The sequence below is a fragment of the Zootermopsis nevadensis genome, unplaced genomic scaffold (genome assembly GCF_977971745.1).
Source record: "Zootermopsis nevadensis isolate Lab colony 2312 unplaced genomic scaffold, Znev_1.0 Znev_ptg000006l, whole genome shotgun sequence".
NCBI classification, from domain to species: domain Eukaryota; kingdom Metazoa; phylum Arthropoda; class Insecta; order Blattodea; family Termopsidae; genus Zootermopsis; species Zootermopsis nevadensis.
The window spans coordinates 5,780,802-5,803,250 of NW_028259138.1; the positions used below are offsets into that span (position 1 = coordinate 5,780,802).

Below are 22,449 nucleotides of genomic sequence, written 5' to 3' on the forward strand. Positions count from 1 at the left end.
ACAAGAATGACCCCATCACTGTCCCAAAAGACAGTCATCATGACTTTTCCGGCGGAGGGAGTTGTCTTGAATTTCTTCTTTCTCGGTGATTGAGGATGATGCCACTCCATTGACTGCCTTTTTGTCTCTGGCTCAAAGTGGTGTATCCAGGTTTCGTCACCTGTAATGATCCGGGACAGAAAGACCTCTCCCTCAGCATCAAAACGCTCCAACAATTCAGAAGAAATCGTTTTCCTTTGAATCCTGTGATCTGCTGTGAGACTTCGTGGAACCCATCTTGCGCACACCTTCGAATATGCGAGAGCCTGGATAATTGCAATCACACTTCCATTGCTGACTGAAAGCTGTTGGGCCAATTGTCGAGTTGTGATGCGCCGATCCTCACGAATAATGGCATCCGCGCGGTTCAACATGTCTGGAGTGGTGGCTGTGGCAGGACGCCCAGAGCGCGGCAGATCACGGAGCTCGGTTTCTTCACTTCCTGAAGCTTTAACTCTCTTAGCCCAGCGACCAACGGTGCTCCTATCGACTGCACAGCTTCCATACACAGCACACAAAAGTTTATGAATGTTCACCACCGTTTCTTTTTCAGCAACAAGGAATTCAATTACAGCTCGTTGCTTGTAACGAGAGTCGTTCACAGACGCCAATTTAACAGTTCACTACAGCTCCGCTATCGGTTGGAATCATTTGAAACTCCGTACACGAACGCGGGAAACATCAAATCTCAAGCATGTAAAAGTACACTTTTCTATCTTCATTATTGGCTGAGAAAAAAAATGTGGGGCATTACTTAATGAGCGACCCTCGTACTTGTCATATGATTCAATGACGGAAATTTCTGTACATGGTGGATAATGAAACCTCAGAATCTGTGAAAGCAAGGAACTTCCGCACCAATTGATTAACTGTTAGTTTTAGAATTACAAAACGTTTATAATTGATTGATTTATGGGATATTTATACAAATGTTTTAAAAGAAGACAGACATCTTCTTACGCGCCGTCGTGAGAATCAGAAATCTCATTAATGTTTTGATTTCATGGATTATAGAACGTCGAGTGGCAGGGATGTTTGAAAATGGAGTAGAAGAAGACAGTCGTGACCTATTTTAAAGTAGGCCCATTATCCGAAAATTTTCCTGGATGGTGTAAACAGTACTTAAGAGCACCTCAGATGAATAGTCGAGCTTTGGGCCTAGATTTGAACCCGAGATCTCCCTAATACGAAGCATGAATGAAGTGTGGACCCATGTACACACCAAGTTCATGAAGTTTCAGTAAACTGTTTTAGCGGCTTGCGAGGCGATAAAAGTGAACGTTGCTCCTACTCTTTAAAAGTCTGAGACACCCAAATTGAGGTTATGTAATTAGGAATTTCGTGTTACGTAACCAACAAGTCACGTGATACTGAATGCTAGACGGTAGAACCGACTATGCATGCGGGAAAAACTTGAGAAGATTAAGGGGTTCTGAAGCTGCCATTAAGATGATTCATAAGCAGTGAGAACGGGAATTGAACGGAAATGTCTCGAATACTTCTCCAGTGGCAGGCAGGCTTTAATATTAGTGGTACTGGATATTCTGATGCTTTATGCAGCCGTAGGGATGGGAATGTACGCTTCAAGCATCCTTAATCTGCGCATAAGATCGACTACCTTCCTTGGTAACCAACTTATTTCCGTAACAATTTAATGTTTCTTCATTTCGGATGTTCTGCAGTGACAACCGTCAGTAGCCACCCAGTCCACGCTGTGGCTTCTCCAGTTGACTGCTGCCATCCTCTCTTCGTCCTAAACCCCAAAACCTTCGCCTTGGGGGAATTTGCGTTTTGCAGACTCAGCATTTCCAAAAGTTGCTAGGTCTACTCTTGTCTCCCCACACTGATGACGTCACAGTAAAGTGAATGCAAATTGCAAATGTACCCAAGGGAGATGCCGGTCGTAAAATAAATTACATTAAAATCTGACCAGCAGTGTTCAGACACCGAGAGTGAGGAGACGGTTTTATTGATATTCGGTAGTTTCTTGTTAAGTGCAGTGCAGTGGCGGATTGTCATCACAGAATTTTTGATGATTCCTGTCCTCTGGGTTGTTGCACCACGTAGTCTTTTAGAAGTCTGCCGACATTTCAGAGGTGCTTAATTCCGTCGTCATCAGGACTTTGTCGCCTAGTGATGGAAGCAGAAAGCACCTCCGAAACGTCTGCAAACTTCTACCAGTCTACACGCTGCAGCAACCGAGAACACATCTCCATACTCGCCGCCGTGAGAACCCGACATCTCACTCATTGTTTCCTTGCTTGGTAAGGGCCTGAAAATGGTTTTGGTGTAGGGACCTAGTTTTTCGTTGATTGTGTGATAAACGAGACATCCTTCAGCAATTGTAATTAATTATTGGGCCAAATATTTATTCAATTAACCGTATAACATTCATCAATTAATTGTAAGATAATATGTATATCAACAGAAATATTTCTCTCTAAAATGCAGACTAATTAGTAAATGAATTAATAAGGGTGTAATTTGAAATGTGAAACCTGGAACGCTTCGTTCGTTGTCACTTGTTCTGACACATACATATTCCAATGCTATCACCATGCCCTTTAGAAGTTTCCTGTGGATTCTGTCATTGAACTTAGTTTTTCAATAGAGGCATGATATAGTACGTATTTCTATACACCACATTAAACAATGTATTACAAATTTGTGTGTTCTCTTCAGGATGGTGATTATGCAATGGAAAAAGAATATGAAGGAAGGGGATTATGTCCCTATGATCCAGACCACAACAGCACAGCAGTTTACAGTGGTAAGTAACCCCCCTCTCATCTGCTTAGTGTTCCCACTTATACATCTCATCTTCTGTGTAAGAAATATTGAGCCTTTCGTGCTTTACTTCAAGGATATGTCGTGTTCCTATGTTACAGACATGAACAACACAGCATGTGAGAGAATAGATATACAAGCATAAGAAATTAAGGTTAAAGTCTATAAATTCCATCGTGCCCCTTCGTATATATTAATTTGCTATACAACCATGCACTTAGCAAGGATTATTGCATTTCTTTGTAAGTTTTGTTCTGAATGAAATAAAGTAATTTGTAACCAGTTTCAATGTGACATGTAATTGTCTATTAGATCAGTGGTATTCAACCTGGGGTACGCGAACACATCTTAGGGGGTACGTGAAATTAAAAAGTTGACAGTGGAACCACGGTTCCGGAGAATTTGACGTAAATACGTCTATACGGCAAGGAAGTTTATATATTGGCTTTATTCTAAATATTGCCTTGACGTTTCCTAGGTAACAACAATGCCGAGTAAACAGATGACGTTTCCTAGGCAACCGTCTTACACATTTTCCTTAAGCTTTTTCCTGTCACTTTTTTGCCGAATGACCCTTCCTTACAGACGTATTTACGTCAAAAAATATATATATTATTTTATGATAAACACTGAATAATCATGGCCAGATTTAGGGTTAGCCACAGGAGAACCAGACGTAAGGACATTTGATTTGGGAGATTATATACTATGTATTACTCGAATTATACACCAACAACTTTTGGGGTACAAAGTTGAAGAGAAATTATATCTGGGGGTACGCGAACAAAAAAGGTTGAATACCACTGTATTAGATCATACCATGAAGTAGGTAGGTGGTTTGCTTTAACATTTCACATCATAGCGTTTTGTTTCGACCTCGCGTCCAATTACTACAAGACTTGTGATAGAAATGTGGATAATTTGTTTTAGATGGTCAGCTGTATACAGCCACTGTAGCAGATTTCTCAGGCACCGATCCTCTTATCTACAGAGAACCGCTTAGAACAGAGCGGTCAGATCTGAAGCAGCTAAATGGTAACTTATTTTTGCTTGAAGAGATTTTTAAATGTTATCTATAAAGCTGAATCTTCCGTGCATTTTAATAAGAACATAATGGATTTGTGGTAAAAATTTACACGAAAGTTGTTTCTGTAAATAAGACTTAAAAATAAGCATTTTCTTAAAATGTGTACTTTTACTGACTCGTGTGCTCATTTGTTTTCCAGCTCCAAATTTTGTGAGTTCCATGGCGTATGAAGATTATATTTTTTTCTTCTTTAGAGAGACAGCCGTTGAATACATAAACTGTGGCAAGGTAAGATAGTAAATAGAAATTACTCACATTTTTAACACATATCAAAATGAAGTATTATTCATTGTATTACTTCAAATATTTTGCTGAACAGTTTTATGGTAACATAATATTTTGAAAAGAACTTTATCTTATTACATTTAATATATATTGCGCATTTTATGAAATAATTTAATTATTTATAATGGATTTTATTATCTTAGGTGATGTTTTTTTTTAATAAAAGTGATATAACCTCTGCCTTCCTTGCTTTGGACTTGCCCTGTAAATGTCTTTGTAATGAACTGCTGCAGCAGGCAATGCCTAGCATGTTTTGGAACATTCTCAGGTATGATGACAGTCCAAGAGAAGATTTAATGCTTTATGAAGATTTTGTTCATTTTGAAGATTTCTGTCTTCTGGGTTATTGCGCTGTGTAGTCTGGTCGATGTTAACCAACGTTTCAGAGGTCATACTGCCTCCGTCATCAGGGCGATGAATATGCCAATAGGGTGTGAGGAGTTGGATTTTATAGGCAGGGACGTGAAAGGTGTAGCCTGCCCCGAGCCAATGGGAGCAGGTATGGGAGTGCTCCCATTGGCTCGGGGCAGGCTACACCTTTCACGTCCCTGCCTATAAAATCCAACTCCTCACACCCTATTGGCATATTCATCGCCCTGATGACGGAGGCAGTATGACCTCTGAAACGTTGGTTAACATCGACCAGACTACACAGCGCAATAACCCAGAAGACAGAAATCTTCATATTCACCGCTGTGAGAACCTCAAGTCTTACATTTGTTCATTTTCTTCGTCGCTGCCTTGCTTTTCCTCGAACTGGCATTGCTTTTCACTAGCTCCTAATTCATCAACATCTCGAAAGTGAGACTGTAGCAGTTCTTTCCGTTTTTGTCATGAACCTTATAAAATCCTGTGTTCTTTAGGGCAACAATATCTCTCTTGATTGCCAAGATAGCATTGAATTCTTGATGTTGTAGACAAATTGCAGCAGCCTGTTCCTCCGGATAGAATTCATTCGGTGATGGCACTTGCTTGATCACTATAAAGTGGTTTAAGAGACCATTGATTTGATTAAGTCAACTTATTACAAGACAGGTACATTATACCCATGATGGGGTCACTTCTGTAGAATATTTTCCAGTTTCTTTTCTCACAGTTTTCCAGACTGCTTTTACTTTATTCAGTTCAATTCAATTAATTTATTTGAGTGCTTGACAACAGCCAAATATGTACCATATTGAAGATTTCCGTCTTCTGGGTTGTTGCGCTGTGTAGTCTGGTCGATGTTAACCAACGTTTCAGAGGTCATACTGCCTCCGTCATCAGGGCGATGACGGAGGCAGTATGACCTCTGAAACGTTGGTTAACATCGACCAGACTACACAGCGCAACAACCCAGAAGACAGAAATCTTCATACTCACCGCCCTGATGATAGAGGCAGTATGACCTCTGAAACGTTGGTTAACATCGACCAGACTACACAGCGCAACAACGCAGAAGACGGAAATATTCATACTCACCGCTGTGAAAACCTCAAGTCTTACATGTACCATATTAATAATAATAATAATTCAGTTCATTTATTGAATAATATTTCACAAGTAAATGGGCCAAATACGATACCTAAGTAATATAATTCAATTCAATAATAATAAATAAAAACATTAAACAATAAAAAAAAACAGAAAAAACTTACAAAATTAAATACCACAAAATAAGATGCAGTCAGCACAGCAAGTAAATATAAGAAATGAGGTCTAAATACTACTACTACTAATAATAATAGTTCAATTCCTTTATTGAGTGTTTACCAACAGCAAAGAGCCAGTGACAGGCAAACACTAATACAAAGATACAAATTATAACAGATAAAGTAAAGTATAACAGATTTTTATGTTCAAAATTTTGTTACCCTAGTATGTAAAATTAACTTCGTGGATGCTTGATTTGTAGACTGTGTATTCACGAGTAGCTCGGGTCTGCAAGCATGACAAAGGAGGCCCACATCAGTTTGGTGATCGCTGGACTTCTTTCCTGAAGTCACGCCTCAACTGTTCCGTCCCAGGGGACTACCCCTTCTACTTCAATGAAATTCGTATGTATAGACTGCATTTTTGTGAAAGAATTTTGTTGCGTGTGAATTAAATGTTGACAACTTTAAAGATCTTGTGATATAATCTGTTCGTGAGCATGATAATGACAGTTGAATGCAATGCACTGCATATGATATGAATATTTTACAGCTGCTATTTTATGCGTTATAAACTATGTTTATATTGATTATGTTTATTTGTTGGGAGTAAATATAAATACCATAAAATATTGCAGGTTCAGTATTTCTGTACACGCTAACAAAGAGACTAGTGTAGAAGTAGATCTGACTAAATGTATCAATCAACATAAAGAGTCATAATAACTGATTGTAATAAATTATTTTATAATGTTTTAAAATTTGCCCCAGGAAAAACACTAGTAAATAAAAGCGTGGTTCATGATGAAATTCAGAGAAGGAATTCTAGAAATTCTTGTTATTTTTCCATATGAAGGCTCCTACCACATGTATAGTTTCCAGAGTTCTGAAGATCACGATATCCAGAACAGTAATTTTGCAGTTCTTGTGTGCTTGTGAAGCAGAGAAAACCTTACATTGATACAACGTAAATTACAGGTGTCTAAAGGCAGGATTCTGAAGAAAATAGTTGGGGCTGAAGTGAGCAGTTTGGCATATTAAATGATAAGGAAATTTTTATTTTTTCAGGTCACCTAGTATTGTTAAGATATTGATGGTCTGTATTATATTCCACTTTTGTGCTAGGATGAGGTAGATGCATAACAAATTTCACTGGAAGTGCCTGTTAGGAAATGACTCTGTTAAATGGAGAATTAAATTAAGATGAATATTGAGGCAGTAGGGTGTGAAGATGAGATGTTACCAGAAGTAGCTCAGGACTTGGTCCAAGGTGAACATTAACATTAGCAGTATTGAATCTTTAGGTTTTGTTACCATAGTGTTAGCTGATCTTAATTGCACTTAACCACTAGTGTAACATTCCTTTCTAGAGCATCTTGAGAATAGGCTAAGTGTTAAATTGATTTTATCACTAAGTGGAGCATAAGTGCAAAGAATGTCAATTGTTAAGGGTATTCAGTATCTTTCCCAATCTCGGAATGATTACAGAGTCGACCAGTGATATAATAGATGGCTCATATGGGGATCACGTGGAGAAATTGATCTATGGTGTGTTCACAACTCCTGTGAACTCCATTGGAGGTTCTGCTGTGTGTGCATTCAGTGTGAAATCAATATTGGAGACATTTGAGGGACCATTCAAAGAGCAGGAGACAATGAACTCCAACTGGCTTGCAGTGCCAGGTCTCAAGGTGCCTGAACCCAGACCTGGTCAGTGTGTCAATGACAGCCGTACTCTGCCAGATGTATCTGTCAACTTTGTCAAGTCTCACACATTGATGGATGAAGCAGTGCCGGCATTCTTTTCTCGACCTTTACTTATTCGTATTAGCCTTCAGTAAGTTTTGTTTGGATCAAAATAATCTAAACTTATTATTTACCTTGTGTATTAGATTATGGATATCTTTTGGATTAAAAGTACACCAACAATAATGATAGTGGATTTAGTGTATTAAACTTTGCTATGTCCAAAAATAAAATTTTCAAAATTAAAACATTATGACATCACAGCATTTATGATGGAAATGTAAACAGTCAAGTAATGAAGCCAGTCTGTATTAAATTTTGTAATCAGAAACATTGCATTTTCTTAGAAAGAAACTTTATCTTCATTTGTCATTAGTTTTGCTTTGTCACAACCTGTAATTAATCTAAAATCAAATTATTTTTATTATTATTAAATAAGTCAGATAATTAGAAAATCATTTAAATTTAATCATAGTTTCAGTGGAACATTCTCTTCTACTGTTTGTAACAAAAATGTATTCTGCAACACACCACCAAGTTAAAGCCCTGGCTGTTATCAAAGGTTTTCTTAATGATATGTTATTATGAGCAGAAGAGTATTAAATAAATTTACAATTAATTGTCTGTTATTTCAGATACAGGTTTACAAAAATTGCTGTAGATCAACAAGTAAGGACTCCAGATGGAAAAGCCTATGATGTCCTTTTTATTGGAACGGGTATGTGTCCTTATGTTATTTTACTAGACTTATGAAGCATGAGTGAAAGAAAATTGTTATCATTAACTGCTATAGTATAATTTGTGCACATTGGCAAAATGAAACTACAATTAATGTTAAATTACTGTTTCTGTTTTTGTAATTCTCATATTTTAGTACCTCTGGTAACATTAACAACAACATGCTCGTCAGGTGTGGGGGATCCAAGAAATTAAAATCCTTAAGAACTTATATTGCTGTATTCATCTGCATTATAAAAATTAATATGTGAAAATATTTCTGTTATTTATATTAAGTATATACCACCTTTTTAAATTACACTTTATGTTCTACTTTTTGTTGAGCTGGTGTGACGTTGTTAATAAGTGTGTTTTATATCAGACAAAACACACTGAAAATATGGTTATCCTGCCAAGGAGTACAAATGTGTTTCTTGTATTTAAAGCTCAGCTTGCAGTTGATGTGCAGAAAATACACACTATTTATCTAATTAATTTTTTTTTTAAAAAAATCGGTGTATGTTTAACCCTATCTGTGCTGGCTTTTGATTAAATATATATTTTGGTAGTGTGTTTTAATGATAATGTGTAATTTCTGTTGTTGGAAGACCATGATTAGTTGTCTCTGCCTGTTAAGAGATTGCAGATCATGTTTTGTGATTGGTCTCAAACACCAAAAAGTAAATGGAAGGAGATGAGAATGAAATTGTCAAATTTTTCAAAAGTGTTTTATTGCTTATCAAGTTTTGCTTGGCATGAAGCATTCTACCACAAATTTGTATCCAAAACTATTTTTGACTTCATATATATTAACCTTTCTTATGTTCTCTTGCATGGCAGTTAATGGTTAGTAAGATGATAAAAAAAAATTAAATCCATTGCGTAACAGCTCCAGAGAGCCAAAGCTGACTAGCTTGACTGCTGGCCTCACATGCCTTAGCAGAGGTGAGCGATCATCCAACCAGATATAGGGTGACGTGTGGTCAGCACGACGAGCTAGCAGCCATTGCCAGTTTTCATGACCGGATTATGCTACCCATTGTAGCTCCCCAATTTCCTCACAATGCTGGGTTGGCACCAGTCCCATACACTGGTCGAAAGCTCATGAGAAAATTTCTTCTTCCCTGAGACTCGAACCAGCACGCATTTAGGAAGATAATAATAAATGTTTAATTAAGACTTCATGTAATATGCCAGTTCTAATTGGTCATTGCCACACCAAAGATTTTGTAAGGATCTCCAATATAAAGATTTTAAAAACATGAGAAAGACATTACAGACAGGTGTACAGAGAATGGCATGCATATAAGACTTTTTTCATTTCTGAAAGAGTGACTAAATGTGGACACTCTTCACATATGTGACCTTAATGCTATGAGGTAAACTGAAGTTCTAATTTCCTATTTGTACTTCTAATATTCTGTTGCAGATGATGGAAAAGTGATCAAAGTTTTGAACTCAGCATCATTTGATTCAGACAAGTCAGTTAATAGTGTAGTAATAGAAGAAATACAAGTGCTACCACCTAGTGTGGCCGTAAAGAATCTATATGTGGTGCGCATGGATGGTGAAGAAAGCAAATTAGTTGTTGTATCAGATGATGAAATTCAAGCCGTGAAACTTCAGCGATGTAACTCTGACAAGATAACCAATTGCCGGTATGTACGTTTATTATAAGCTGCCAAATGATAGTACCCTTAGGCTGGGCGCAGGCCAATGTAGCAAAGCTGCTTTTGGCAAAAGCGCTTTTGCTGCAACATGCTGAAACATGCTTTCGTATTGTTAAAGATAGGACTGGCGCACACCGTTCGAACAAAAAGCAAAAGCGCTTTTTATTACGATGTAGCAGAATTAAGCAGAAAGCATTTTGCTCGTCTCACTTTCTCAGACCATTGCTCGCTCGTGAAGCAAGATGTAGCATTTTGTTGTGCGCATGCGCCAGCTGCTGTTCATCATTTGTTTTCAAGTTAGATTACAGTATTGTGTTGTGATCCGTTCTCCAGCTGTAATCCAAAATGGAAATTAATGCAGAAAAGTTAATCGTAGCGGTAGAAAAGAGACCGGCTTTATATAATTATCTATTAAAAGAGCATCGTTTGAAAGATGTAATAGAAAAACTCTGGGACAAAGTTGTCAGGGAAGTGGTTGCTGTACCAGGTAAGTGGAGAATATGTTCTTTTATAATAATCTAAATATATTTTATCCATTACCATAACAAAACACACAGCTTTTCTAAACCGTTTCTCATACATTTTTTCACCCATGTATAATTTTTCCCAACAATACGACAATAGCACAGCAACATCCTCAGCCATGACGACGACTGAGGTACAATGAGCAGAAATGCTTTTGCTTTGATTAGAAGCAAGATGTAGCAAATTGCTTTCAGTGGAAGCAAGAATGCTTCTGCATAGAGCACACGCGCTTTTGCCAAAAGCAGCTTTGCTACATTGGTCTGCGCCCAGCCTTACCATCACAAGTGCTGTCCTCTAAACCCTTGCCTGCTTTCCTACCCAAACCTACTTACCACATGTGATTGTCTTCCCATTTCACCGAATGGTGTCTAATAGAGGTTCATAATCTTTTTGTCCCCATACAGCTCATGAAGCTTGAGGTATCTCACATGCACTGCCTCTGATATTCATTTTAAACATAAGATTCAGGATATCATGAATATGAAATCAGCCTGAATGTGTTGAGCACATGTGTGCTTGCTATGTTTCAAACATATCACAAAATTTAAAACCTAAATTACAGTCATATTTCTGGATAGCAAATTGGTTATAAGCTTTGATTAAACTGACAAAAAGGTGATACCTGTGTGACAGATTTTATTTCTATCATTTTCTGTTCAGCCATCTGCCTTAACGTTTGTCCAGTTATTTTCAGCAGACAGTGCTGACAACCCTTATGCCTGTAGCCTATACGTCTGTTTAATAATTCCTGCTACATAGCTGCTGCAGCTCCAACATTATGAACATAATTTTTATCATCATGGATTAAGCTATTCTGATTATTCCACTTACTAAGATTAAAACTGTTCCATTTTTTTATTTCATACCCTGGCATTTTGTCTCCTTCAGTTGACAGGCACATTGATAAAACAGCTTTTGGGTTTGGGTTTTGAGCATTTTTTCAAAAAAAAAAATATTTTAACCATTTATTTTGATAGTTTTATATTACTGTATTGATGTGTGTTATTCCAAAGTCTTCTATAATATTTTTTATTGTATTATCAATCTTGATTGTTCTCAGGAAGCACACTTATGCCATTTTTGATTATCTCACTTGAACTTTATTAGCATTCAGTACCATGCAGCATAGGTATGGGGCTAGAGAATTTCAGTACAGTTTTCGTTTGGTATTTCCCTAAGTATGTGGTTTGCTGTCAAACAGAACTCTTGAAGTGTAGTTATTGTACATGATCATCTCTGACTTTTTCATATATTATACTACAGCATAAATATGTCCATTTGGCAGCCCTTTAGTATGGTAGTATAAATCTGCTATTTTTGTATGGTAAAGGTTAACATAATTAGTCCAGAAGACTATATTTTAGTTTGTTCCATTCTTTGGGGGAGGGGTGCATGACTGATATAGCTACTGCATGTTGACATACTTCTTTCATGGCTTTTACGGGAATATGTGTGTAGTGTAGAAAATAAGGCTGAAACATGTACAGAGTGAACAGTGAAATTAAGGTTATTGCTTCCATTTCATTATATGTTAGTTGATTAAAGTGTGAAGTTTTACAACATGTATCGCACAAACAAATTCACAAATCAACTCTCCCACTTCCATGTTCATCCATATTACAGTAATGCAGAAACTGTAAACCAGGAAATTTTCGTGATATGGAAAGGAACATGACTTATTAATGTACAAACCCACTTTTATTTAAATGTAATATATCCATAAATTCACCAACTATTTGAAGATATGTTGCAACAAGGGTTATTTGAACAATCTTTGAAGTGTGGATTGTTTGTAGTTCGTTTATGTGACTGGCAGTTCATTATAAAACTGGGTACTCTTTTTATAAGATTTATTTTTAAGAATTTAATGTGTAACTTTAGCCTCTTATGCATATTATGGCAAATTAATATGTTTGTTACAGAGAATGTGTGGCTCTTCAAGACCCATACTGTGCATGGGATAATGTAGAGCAGCATTGCACAGCAGTGGGGTCACCTGATTGGAGTGCTGGCAAGAAGAGATTCATCCAGAGCATTGCCTTTGGGGAACACAAAGCATGCGGACGGATAAATACAGGTCTGTGGAAAGTAGGAATGCGTTATGATGGACAGAACTTCTGTGTTAGAAGTTCTAATACCCTTAAAGATATTCTTCATTTGTCTTTAAGATTCCTTGCCAGCTTTGCATTTGCTTTCAAAATGGCAGTAGGCCTTTGCATCTTTTAGTCTGCTTCATTTACCTTGAAATCTATAAATGTAACTGCTGCAGTAAAGGTTATACATTTAGAGTACTGTCAATACTCTTAGTTTGATATAGTTCAGTCAGTGGTGGCTCATTGAAGAAAAATTAGGCAGTGCAACTAACAAAGTTGTCTTTAGTAAGATTAATATTTTTACATACAGTAATATATTTTACTTTCCAGTCATAACTGTATAGAATCTTGGTGGGAAGACATCTTGGAAAACATTCACGTGGAAGACTGAGAAGGAGATGGGGGGAAATTATTAAGATGGTTTTCAGGGTGATTGATTGTGAGGATCTGAGTATTGGAATAAGTGAGGTGTTAGCTGAGTGAAAGAGAGAGCCCATCTTAGTACAGTGAAACCTTGAATTTACATTCCTAGATTGTATGTTTTCCCATAATTTGTATAACGTTTTTTTAGTTCCTTCAGTTTTATTACCATTTCAGTGGTTTCTGTTCCTGTAAAGAAAAGTCATTTAATTTGAATTTTTTGGGTTTAATACCATTTCTTTTCTCAGCGTTTCTTTTCATTTATTAAGTACTCTAATGATTTAGTGTTACAAGGCATCACTTTGGCTTTCTATATGCAGTTTTCTTGAGGTTGTTATTATTATTTATCTGTTAGCTGAGTCTGCTGTATGTACTGCAGTATTATTTTTTTAAATTTGCATGTTTGATTAGGTATGATAGCAACCCAAAAGGAAAGAAGAACTCAACATACTATAGTACACTGACAAACACATGGCTACTTGTACTTCCTTGGTGAAACTACTTGGATTATTAGTACGAACTCTGAATATGATGGTCAAAAATAATCTTCTTATTGAGGAAAGTGCAAATCAGTGAGGAACATACCAGATTATTTTTTTAAGAAGTAAATCCATTGCTCATTCTGTGCAGAAGCATTCATGGTGTTTGACAAATGATTTTGACTTGTGTTTTGATGCTCTGTACAGTTTTAGTTTTTGGGAATTAATGTTTTTTTAAAAAGTATTTATACATTGCCTGACAATTTATCAACATTATTTGCTTTGTATTCCAAAAGAGGTTGAGAGGTGAAGGTAAGTAAGTACGAAGCTTGTGATTTTGATTTCCTGCAGTTCAAACATTTTCCGACAAATAACATATTGTCCCCATACCAGAGTGATTCTTTATAAGCAGAAAATAATGATCACATTTTTAAAATTACTACTCACTTTCCAAATATATTTACAATAATTAGGCAATGGAAACAATATAAACACTAACAGATTTGACTGGAATGTAAAAGAGGACAATACTACATTTGACACAGCACCATGAAATTTAAACTTTAAAATTTAGTGTCATACTCAGCATTGTTGCAGGGGAATTTTAGCTAACATTTCCCAAGGAAGGAAGTATGTGTAAAGGTGGCGACTGACTTGTAACATTTACTCGTAATGTAACATTCGCGGCGAGCATGTTACATTACACCACAACTGGTGAGGCGCATCGAATGCTCGTCTTGAACGCTCGGCTCAACTGTGCTCGTGTGTGCTCCATTCATTTCATTCAATATGTCGGACATGGAGGTTGTGTTATCTTTGTTTCATTTAATACGCTACTGTTATTTAAAGAACTCGCGAATGCTCGTTACGACGCCGCTCGACTGACTGACTGACTTGTAATGTAACACTCAAAGGGATTCGCGAAAAAACCGACAACACGATGGAGCGCCCACGAGCGTGAGCAGCTCGCATCGAGCGGCTCCGTTCGCTGTCTTCAATTTTGTAATGCTCGATTTGTAACACGTTACATTACAGGCAAATGTTACAAGTCAGTCGCCACCTTAATAGTCTGAAATGTACATTAATTACATACATAATTGCTTAGAATCTTCTAAATGAGCTACCATTGAACTTAGTATCCTTTTGTGTGTTTGCATGGTGATGAAAAGAAAAGTTTTAGTCTAGTACTGTAATGTGTGAGTAAATGCTTTCTGTTGGCTGTTTACTATAAGCTTGCCACCCACTCTTCCTTACAGAGGATGTAGTGCCTGCAGTCCCAAGCCAACCAACAACTAAAGAAAGTGGTAAGTTTTACCAGACATTTATGAAATATTTTACAGAATTCTCTGTCTAGAATTTTGGTCCTTAAACGTACACAGAATAACCAGTGGCTATGCACAAGGAGTGTACTGGAGGCTAAATGTCTTAACATACCATACAGAAGTGGTTCTCAAGTGATTGTTCTTGTGAATGATTTAATGCAAAATAAGTTTCACACTGACTGCAGATCAGTTACATTGTAACTGGATATGGTTTAGAACAGGGGTCGTCAGCCTGGTCCCTACTACCCACTAGTGGGTGATTCAAGCTTTCAAGGTGGGTGGTGGGGTTTTTTGTCCGTTGTTACAAATTTTGTTCTTCCTCCATATATCGAATACATTGCTAACAAATTCGCGAGTTTAACTTTTTAAAATATGCTTTTGCAATTTACTTTTGAATTCAATCTCTAAACTTTGAATATAGATAATAATTCACCGGACACTTCTTGAAGTATACTCGTGGACAAGGGAGCAACGAATGAGCTCTGTAGCCAAAGGTACGAGTTTAGCGCGCATGAGGGCGGGGCTTACCACCGGCCATCACTCACTCTTCGAGCTGTACCTCTTTCAAGGTGGTGGGCAGTATGTGTGGCACCGGTGGGCGGTAAGGAAATTTTACCATCAACAAAGATACAAAAGTGTGCGGTAGGTATAAAAAGGTTGACGACCCCTGGTTTAGAATGTTGGGCTTCAGTCTTCTATGAAGTGGTGTTTTTCTTCTCATCTATGTTCTAAATGGGTTAGAAAATCACACAGTCTCCTGTCCAATGGGTTTCAAGGGTGAATTAGGATGAAGTAACAGTGTCCATTGCCAAGGTCTAGAATATGCTGAGCAGTCTCTTTTGTAAATATCACTGAAGCCTGTTTCCAGGAGTTGATTGATAAGCAAAATCCAATGCTTTGTTAATGCATTTTAATTATTATTATTTTACATTTATTTTATTTCCTATTCTCTATCCCTGTAATCCAGACGTGTGCATGTGCACACAGATTTGTAAACCAACATGCAATTGGTAGAATCACTGAAAAAGAGTGAGGATCAACTCACTAGAAAACCACTGTTCTGCAATATGTGACCTAGTATGGTCATACCACCTGCTTTGTTTGTATAAAATGGGATATAAATTGTTCAGCGCTGTGTAATGACAGTTGGCTTGTTTCAAACAAATTTGGTTCTGTGATAGCACATATACACACATTTTTTATTGGCCAGTTCAAAGAGAACTAGTATTTTCAGGAGATCTGCAATTAACAGTTTAGGTTCCTGCATAATTTTAGTAGAAGAGGTACTGAGGTCTACATTACATGAATTAATCAATATTTTTTTTTTGTAAAGAAATATTTATGATTGGCTATTATATGTTTCACTTGCATTAGGTGCAACCTGAATGATCACAATTTTTTTACAAGTATTATGACAAGTTTTACTTGTGTTAAAAAATACAAGACATGAAAAATACTAGCAAAACCATCTGCATAATTTAAAATGTGCACCAATTATGTAATAGAGTTTATGCTAATGTTCACAAACAACTTCCGTCTCCATTCCTCTGTACTGGAGAGAAAGACAAAATGTTTTTTATTAAAATCACTGAAAGAAAATGTGTTGAGATGTAGCCTGTAAGATTTAATATACAGTGTAATTAAGTTGTCCAGTCATGTGCTATGTATCTGTTGTCTGCTTTTTATCTAGACTTATATTTATTTGGTGAATGAATCTTTCATTATTAGAAGAGTGTATGTTTAGTGAGTGTAAAAGTGAAAACTGTTAATACCAACTGAGAGGCAGAGGAATAATTAAAACTTAATGGAAATTCCAAAGCAGGCAGTGTATGTTCAGAGGCTAACAATGTATGTCTGTCAGATGAAACTCTGGCGGCTGTGATGCCAGTCACATGTCCCCTGTGTACGTGCACGTGCCCCTCGCCCAGCAGCAGCGGCACCACCACCACAGATGCCTCAGTGGTCAAGGGTCAGTCCCATACACTTTGACATCAGTCAACTAACTCGCTTACTGCTTCTAGCAGGTGGCTGGGCTGGCAGCTAAAGTATATTGGGTCACTGGATACCTGGGAAGGTGGATTCATGTCAAAGTTCTGTTATTAAATATTCTGACAGCTAATATTAAACAGAATGCTACAGAATCAAGTCTGGTCTGTTTCTGATAAAAAAAAATAACACAAGACTGCCAGTCAATCGATACACGCGCACACGCACACACACACACACACACACACACACACACACACACAGTATCTTTCATTACTCATCTCTAAATGTTTATGGTGTTGAATTACAAATTTTTTTTTTGGACTTTTTCAATCTTCATTATGCTTCCTCAAAAAAAATACACTACGTTTTGGGAGATGGCTCTTCCCTAATCCTCTGGTAAACCTACACAGTCAGGCTCATTAGAAGGAGCTAATCTCGATCTGTAATGGCCTTGACTGTAGGCTCACCTGAGGATGGGGAAGAGCCATCTCCCAAACCATAGTAGTTTTTTGAGGAAGCGTAATGATGATTGAAAAATTAAAAAAACAAAAAATTAAATTAGTAATAATTCATATAGCATATATGAAGATTCAGTCCCTTTGTAAGGTTCAGACATTACCTGAAACCTTTTACAAATAATGTTCAGAGGAGTAGTTAGTAGATAAAGATTTAACATTCTGTAATGTTAAAAAATTATTTGTACTTCAAGAATGTTTTTCACTGTGCATAAAATTGTTATATAAATGATAGTGTATTGACCTGTAAACCCACTGGCTTGAAAACTTATGAAGTGAAACTTTTCCAAGAAATCTGTTTTAAAATTCTACATTTCAAGTCAATATAAATGCCACATTATTAACATCACTTCAATGTTATTCCTAGGCTAGTCTTAAAATGTAGGAAGATCATCTGCTAGTGTACACAGTTACTGCACTGCACGTATTCTGTTACAGTTTTACTTTTAACAGTACTGACTAAATGTGAATATAATGATATTTCAAGATGAAAGTAGCATATAAACAGTATTTGAGATAGAGGAATGGATTCAATATGTCGTCTGCCATCAGTTTGGACAACAAATACCAAATTTATATAAAAATGCACTCTAAATTCTGAGCATCATTGTCAGCAAATGCATTGACAATTACAGTTTTCCTTGCAAATGTATAAGTGACAAATGTTACATCAAAATTTTTCACATTGCAATATATGTAAACAGTTTCTTCTTTTTGCCCAAAAATATTTGTGTGAGTTGTATAATTTTGTTTGTAATTTGTTAAACATCACAACAGTTCTTAATATGAGCCCACCTTCACCTTTTCTTCACAACACAATGGAATTTTCTCATACTACTTTTCGACCAGGTGGTAAATCTTATTATATGACCGATTGTTGGCTTACGCATGGAGCCAGACATAAGAATGGTTAATTAGGTTAGTGGTAGATAGACTGTATATAGTGAAAATAAAAGCCACTTTACTCATGTTCCTTAGTTCTATTACATTTGGATGTGGACATTTTATAGGTGGAAGGATAATGACTAGAAAGTACTGCAATGGAAAATTGAGTTCTCTACCTGTTACTTCTCTTGTATGAGTTTTGAGGGTTTGAATCCCTGAACTAAGGGGCTGCTATCCAGCCTTTAACTGTGGGGTTTAGTGGTTTAGTGGTATGTTACTGCAATCCATAGTCAAGCATGGTCAGCTGGATCATATGTAAGCAACAATGCATGTTTCGTAAAGGCTAAAGAATGAGTTTCATAAAGAAATGGTCATATCATTTTCATTGTCTTTGTCCATTTATCTCATGAGATCTGCATGAATGAACTATTTGCAGTTATTGTTAATCGGACATAATGCCTAAAATTAATGTGGGCATTTTTTAAAATGTGGGAAATATTTTGAATAGTTCTGAAGAAAGCATTGAGATTTCAATTGTGACAAAGATATATTCTTTTGTAAGGTAATTGAGTACTTTAAATGTTATTTACGTTGTTCTGCTTGTCCAGAATATATTTTCCCACCGTGTCAGACATTAATCCTTTCAGTGTTATCACCAGAGGAAAGGTCTGGATGAAAGTGTTAACCAGATGTCTATGATTTTGGAGATAAGACTTCTGATATACAAGAGATGGAGAGTTTTAGGTGTCCATGGAGAAAACAGGAAGAAAAATTACATGTGGAAAGGAGAAATATATTTATACACTCAGAGCCATCAAAAAATTAAGGAAACAAATAACTTCAGTATTTGCTAACATGTACTGTACTCAAACATAACATTTTCATTTACAGTAGGGTATTTGGTATCTTGTCCAGATAAAAATATATGGGATGTTTTGGATTGGATCTGTGTCTGTCTTCAGGTAGGATCCACTATCTGAAATGATAAATTTACTTTTATCTCTCTTTATCCAATGTTCCCAGAAGAGTAGGTATTCTTTATTTTACTCTTCCCCACCAAGTGGTTAGCATTCCTGCTTTGTATTTTGGAGATTCTTTGTTCAAATCTTGGCCCAGATACCAGCTATCCTCTTTGAGTTGTGGTTTTACACAGTCACTCCAGGCAGATGCTGGAACGATACCTTAAATTAGGTCACAGTCTTTCCTTCAAAATATCTTCTATTTAATTTTTATCCTGCCATTTAGCGCTGCATAGTTCGAGCTAATTATATTGTTATTAAATAAATTACAAAATCTATCCTTTCTCTGAAAATGAAGACAAGAAAATAGAATAACATCCCTGGATACACAGTATATTTTTCATCCAGACAGTAGACAATGTACAAGGAAAACACACTCATAATGAAAATGGGCTGCATGTAGAGACATCATTAAATTATTTCTTTCTATATTTCCATAGCTAATCATAAATTCTCTTTCCTGTTACCATACAGTACTTTAGTGAAACAGGTTCAGTGAACTTTCCATTTTGTACTGAAGTACATGTGATGTTTCATTATTTTGCATATCTGTTTAGCAATGCTACTGGTTTTGTAGAAGAAAATGTTCAATTTTGTGGCTTTCCTGTGAGAACGAAACAGAGAAATTTAGTTAATTAATAATGTTTAAATTTGAAGGAAGAAGGAAACTTTAATACTTTTGTACCAAGTCACAAATGCTATTATTTCCATTGGTTTTAAGAAAATTAGTTCTTATAGTAATATTGTACAATTAAATAAATTTGAAAATAGTTTAAAACATTGTAGTAGAGCTGTGAAGGAACACTTACAAGGCAAAGGCTGCAAAATGCTGTTGGTGCCAGATGTTTACTTAATGCATAATGATGTGTGTGTTATATTTGTACAACAGGCAACTCTGTATGAACTGCATGAATAAGTACAAACAGCATTACAGTTGAGTACAGTACATTGTGTGTTGCAACATTTAATTGTATGTGCATACAAAATTCTATTGTACTGACCAATTTTATCTCACTGTGGATACTTCTGAACTGTTCGTCTTAATCAACGTTTGAGATATTTAAGAAAAACCAAAATATGCATATTTATCCTTTTAAAGATACCTCTAGTGAACAAAAAATTGAAGACAACGCAGGATTTGGTGAGCTAATTAAGAACTGAGGATAGATGCAGATTTTAAAAAATTGTGACAAGCAGTTTTATCTAGTGATTTGTTGTGGTTCCGAACAAGAACATGCTACATTCTCTTAACTATTCAGTACAGTTCCATAACCTGTACACATTACAGTGATTGTAGGTTAAAGAAATGAAAGTGTATGGGTTAGATTATTCAGAGTAACACTCTGTCAAACTAAGGGCCCCCATACACACACAGTTTGGCCTCCTGTTCGGCCTGCACAGTTGAAGACTGAAAGGCAAAACTGATGTGTGTGGTGCGGCCGGCCAATCGTTTGGACTGTTGGACTGTTGGAAATCCATCAGTTCTGCCTGCAGGACGTAGCACGTGACAGGCGGAACGCACGTGTGTGACGATACCGGCAGGCCAATCGCTCAGTTGCTGCTGATGTCTCGTGTTGTTCAGTACTGTTTCGCGTTTGTGCAATGGCAACGTGGTTGAAGGAATTTGTACTCAAATTTATTGAAGAATTTCGTGGTCATCCTTCTATTTGGAAAGTCAAGAGCAAGGAATACCACAACTGTGAGATGAAAGAGAGTGTTTATTCAGCACTGACGGAAAAAGTTAAAACAATAGATCCCCAAGCCAACAAGGAAAAAGTGTTGAAAAAGATCAACAACCTACGTAGCAGTTTCAGAAAGGAACGGAAGAAAGTATTGATCGCTAAGAAATCTGGAAGGCTGGAAGACTGTGACTGTGGCATGCAGCCTGCCGGTTTATCTGCGCGTGTATGGGAAGGAAAGGAAGAGGGCAAACTGTCACAGTTTTGCCTGTAAGGTCGATCGGAAGGCCAAACTGTGTGTGTATGGGGGCCCTAAGGAAAACAGAACCTTTTCCTGTTACTGTATCCTTCCCCATGGAACGGGATCTGCCAAGGTGTTACATACTAATATGCTTGTACCTGTCTTGTAGCCTACTGGGAATTTTATGCTAATGGTGCTGTAGTGCAGCATGTTCCCATCAAGTTGTGTGATGTTTGTGTTTTTTATGTAATAGTTATGCAGATAATGTTTGCCCTAATACTCTGTAATAAAATGTATTGTTTAGTTCAAAAAGAAGGGGCCTGTAATTAGAGCAAATCCCCACAAACAGAAATGTTAATTTATGCATTAGTTCTTTGTTCAGAATTGAACATAATGGTATAGTAGACTTATCATCACCTTCAAACATCACGACATGAATGCATTTTTTATTGCAGTTATGAATTTAGGAAGCTCATATTATGAATTAAATCTCAGGTTCCAGAACCTCCTGTTAGTATGTATGTGCTCCCTAGCTGGGAATTGCTCAAACCATTATTGTCACTACAGAATCGTTTTCTTACGTGATAAGAAGCTTAAGCTTCTGCTAATGTGATTTGCTTGTAGTACGTGTTTTGATAAACTGAACATAATGGGGATTGGAAAAAGCAGTATTGGACTGAAACACTAAAGAGCACAATGAGAGACTGTCATGAGGAATTAGTAAAAGAATGAATTATAACACTCTCATTTATTAATTAAATACTTACAATTTAGATATCAGTGTTAATTACTATAACTCTATATGGTGCACTGAGGTTTCTCTTCAGAATGTTTCCTCTTAAATTTTATTTTGATGTACAGCAGTCCCTGCTCCTATGAATTATGTTTCTGGAGACTTTGTAAAGCAAAACATTATAAAATGAGTTATTTCCCATAAGTGTAATGTTGTAATTGGGGATTACATTTCTGAATGACTGAAAAATTACCAAAAAAATTATAAATCAAGAATTTTGTTTCCTGAAATGAAACACACAAGCAACCGAAACATTAGATCATGACATATACTTTCACAAGATGCATGCCAAAGTGGAGCGTAAGGTGAACTGACTCATGTACTTTCTCAGATTTTACTGTGATTTCACTGACTGACTTAGTGATATTGCATCTTTATTTTTTTATTAGATTCAGTTTTGTTCAGAAGATTTCAGATGAACTAGTTCACATTACATTGAAAACCAAGCAGAGGATATGCTTTTCATTATAAAAGCTTGTATGAGCAAAAGTTCACAGTACAAATATTTGTAAGGCAAGGTCTGACTG

The 22,449-nt window shown here is 36.6% G+C and overlaps 1 protein-coding gene across 8 annotated transcripts in view; it reads left to right on the plus strand.

The window, feature by feature from the left end:
* LOC110835243 (semaphorin-1A) overlaps window positions 1–22,449 on the plus strand; it is a 422,598-nt gene that overhangs the window by 377,409 nt on the left and 22,740 nt on the right. For 4 of the 8 annotated variants that reach the window (XR_015533825.1, XM_087343592.1, XM_087343596.1 and 1 more), the window contains 10 exons: window positions 2,722–2,809; window positions 3,757–3,861; window positions 4,053–4,141; window positions 6,093–6,234; window positions 7,318–7,666; window positions 8,211–8,293; window positions 9,722–9,950; window positions 12,410–12,564; window positions 14,736–14,783; window positions 16,663–16,770. Coding sequence is in view for 7 of the 8 variants with exons in the window: in XM_087343592.1 (XP_087199718.1) it covers window positions 2,722–2,809; window positions 3,757–3,861; window positions 4,053–4,141; window positions 6,093–6,234; window positions 7,318–7,666; window positions 8,211–8,293; window positions 9,722–9,950; window positions 12,410–12,564; window positions 14,736–14,783; window positions 16,663–16,770 (1,396 nt within the window). In the remaining variant the exon portion in view is untranslated. The remainder of the gene's footprint in view (window positions 1–2,721; window positions 2,810–3,756; window positions 3,862–4,052; window positions 4,142–6,092; window positions 6,235–7,317; window positions 7,667–8,210; window positions 8,294–9,721; window positions 9,951–12,409; window positions 12,565–14,735; window positions 14,784–16,662; window positions 16,771–22,449) is intronic. The other 4 variants (XM_087343595.1, XM_087343598.1, XM_087343597.1 and 1 more) reach the window with 2 other exon arrangements.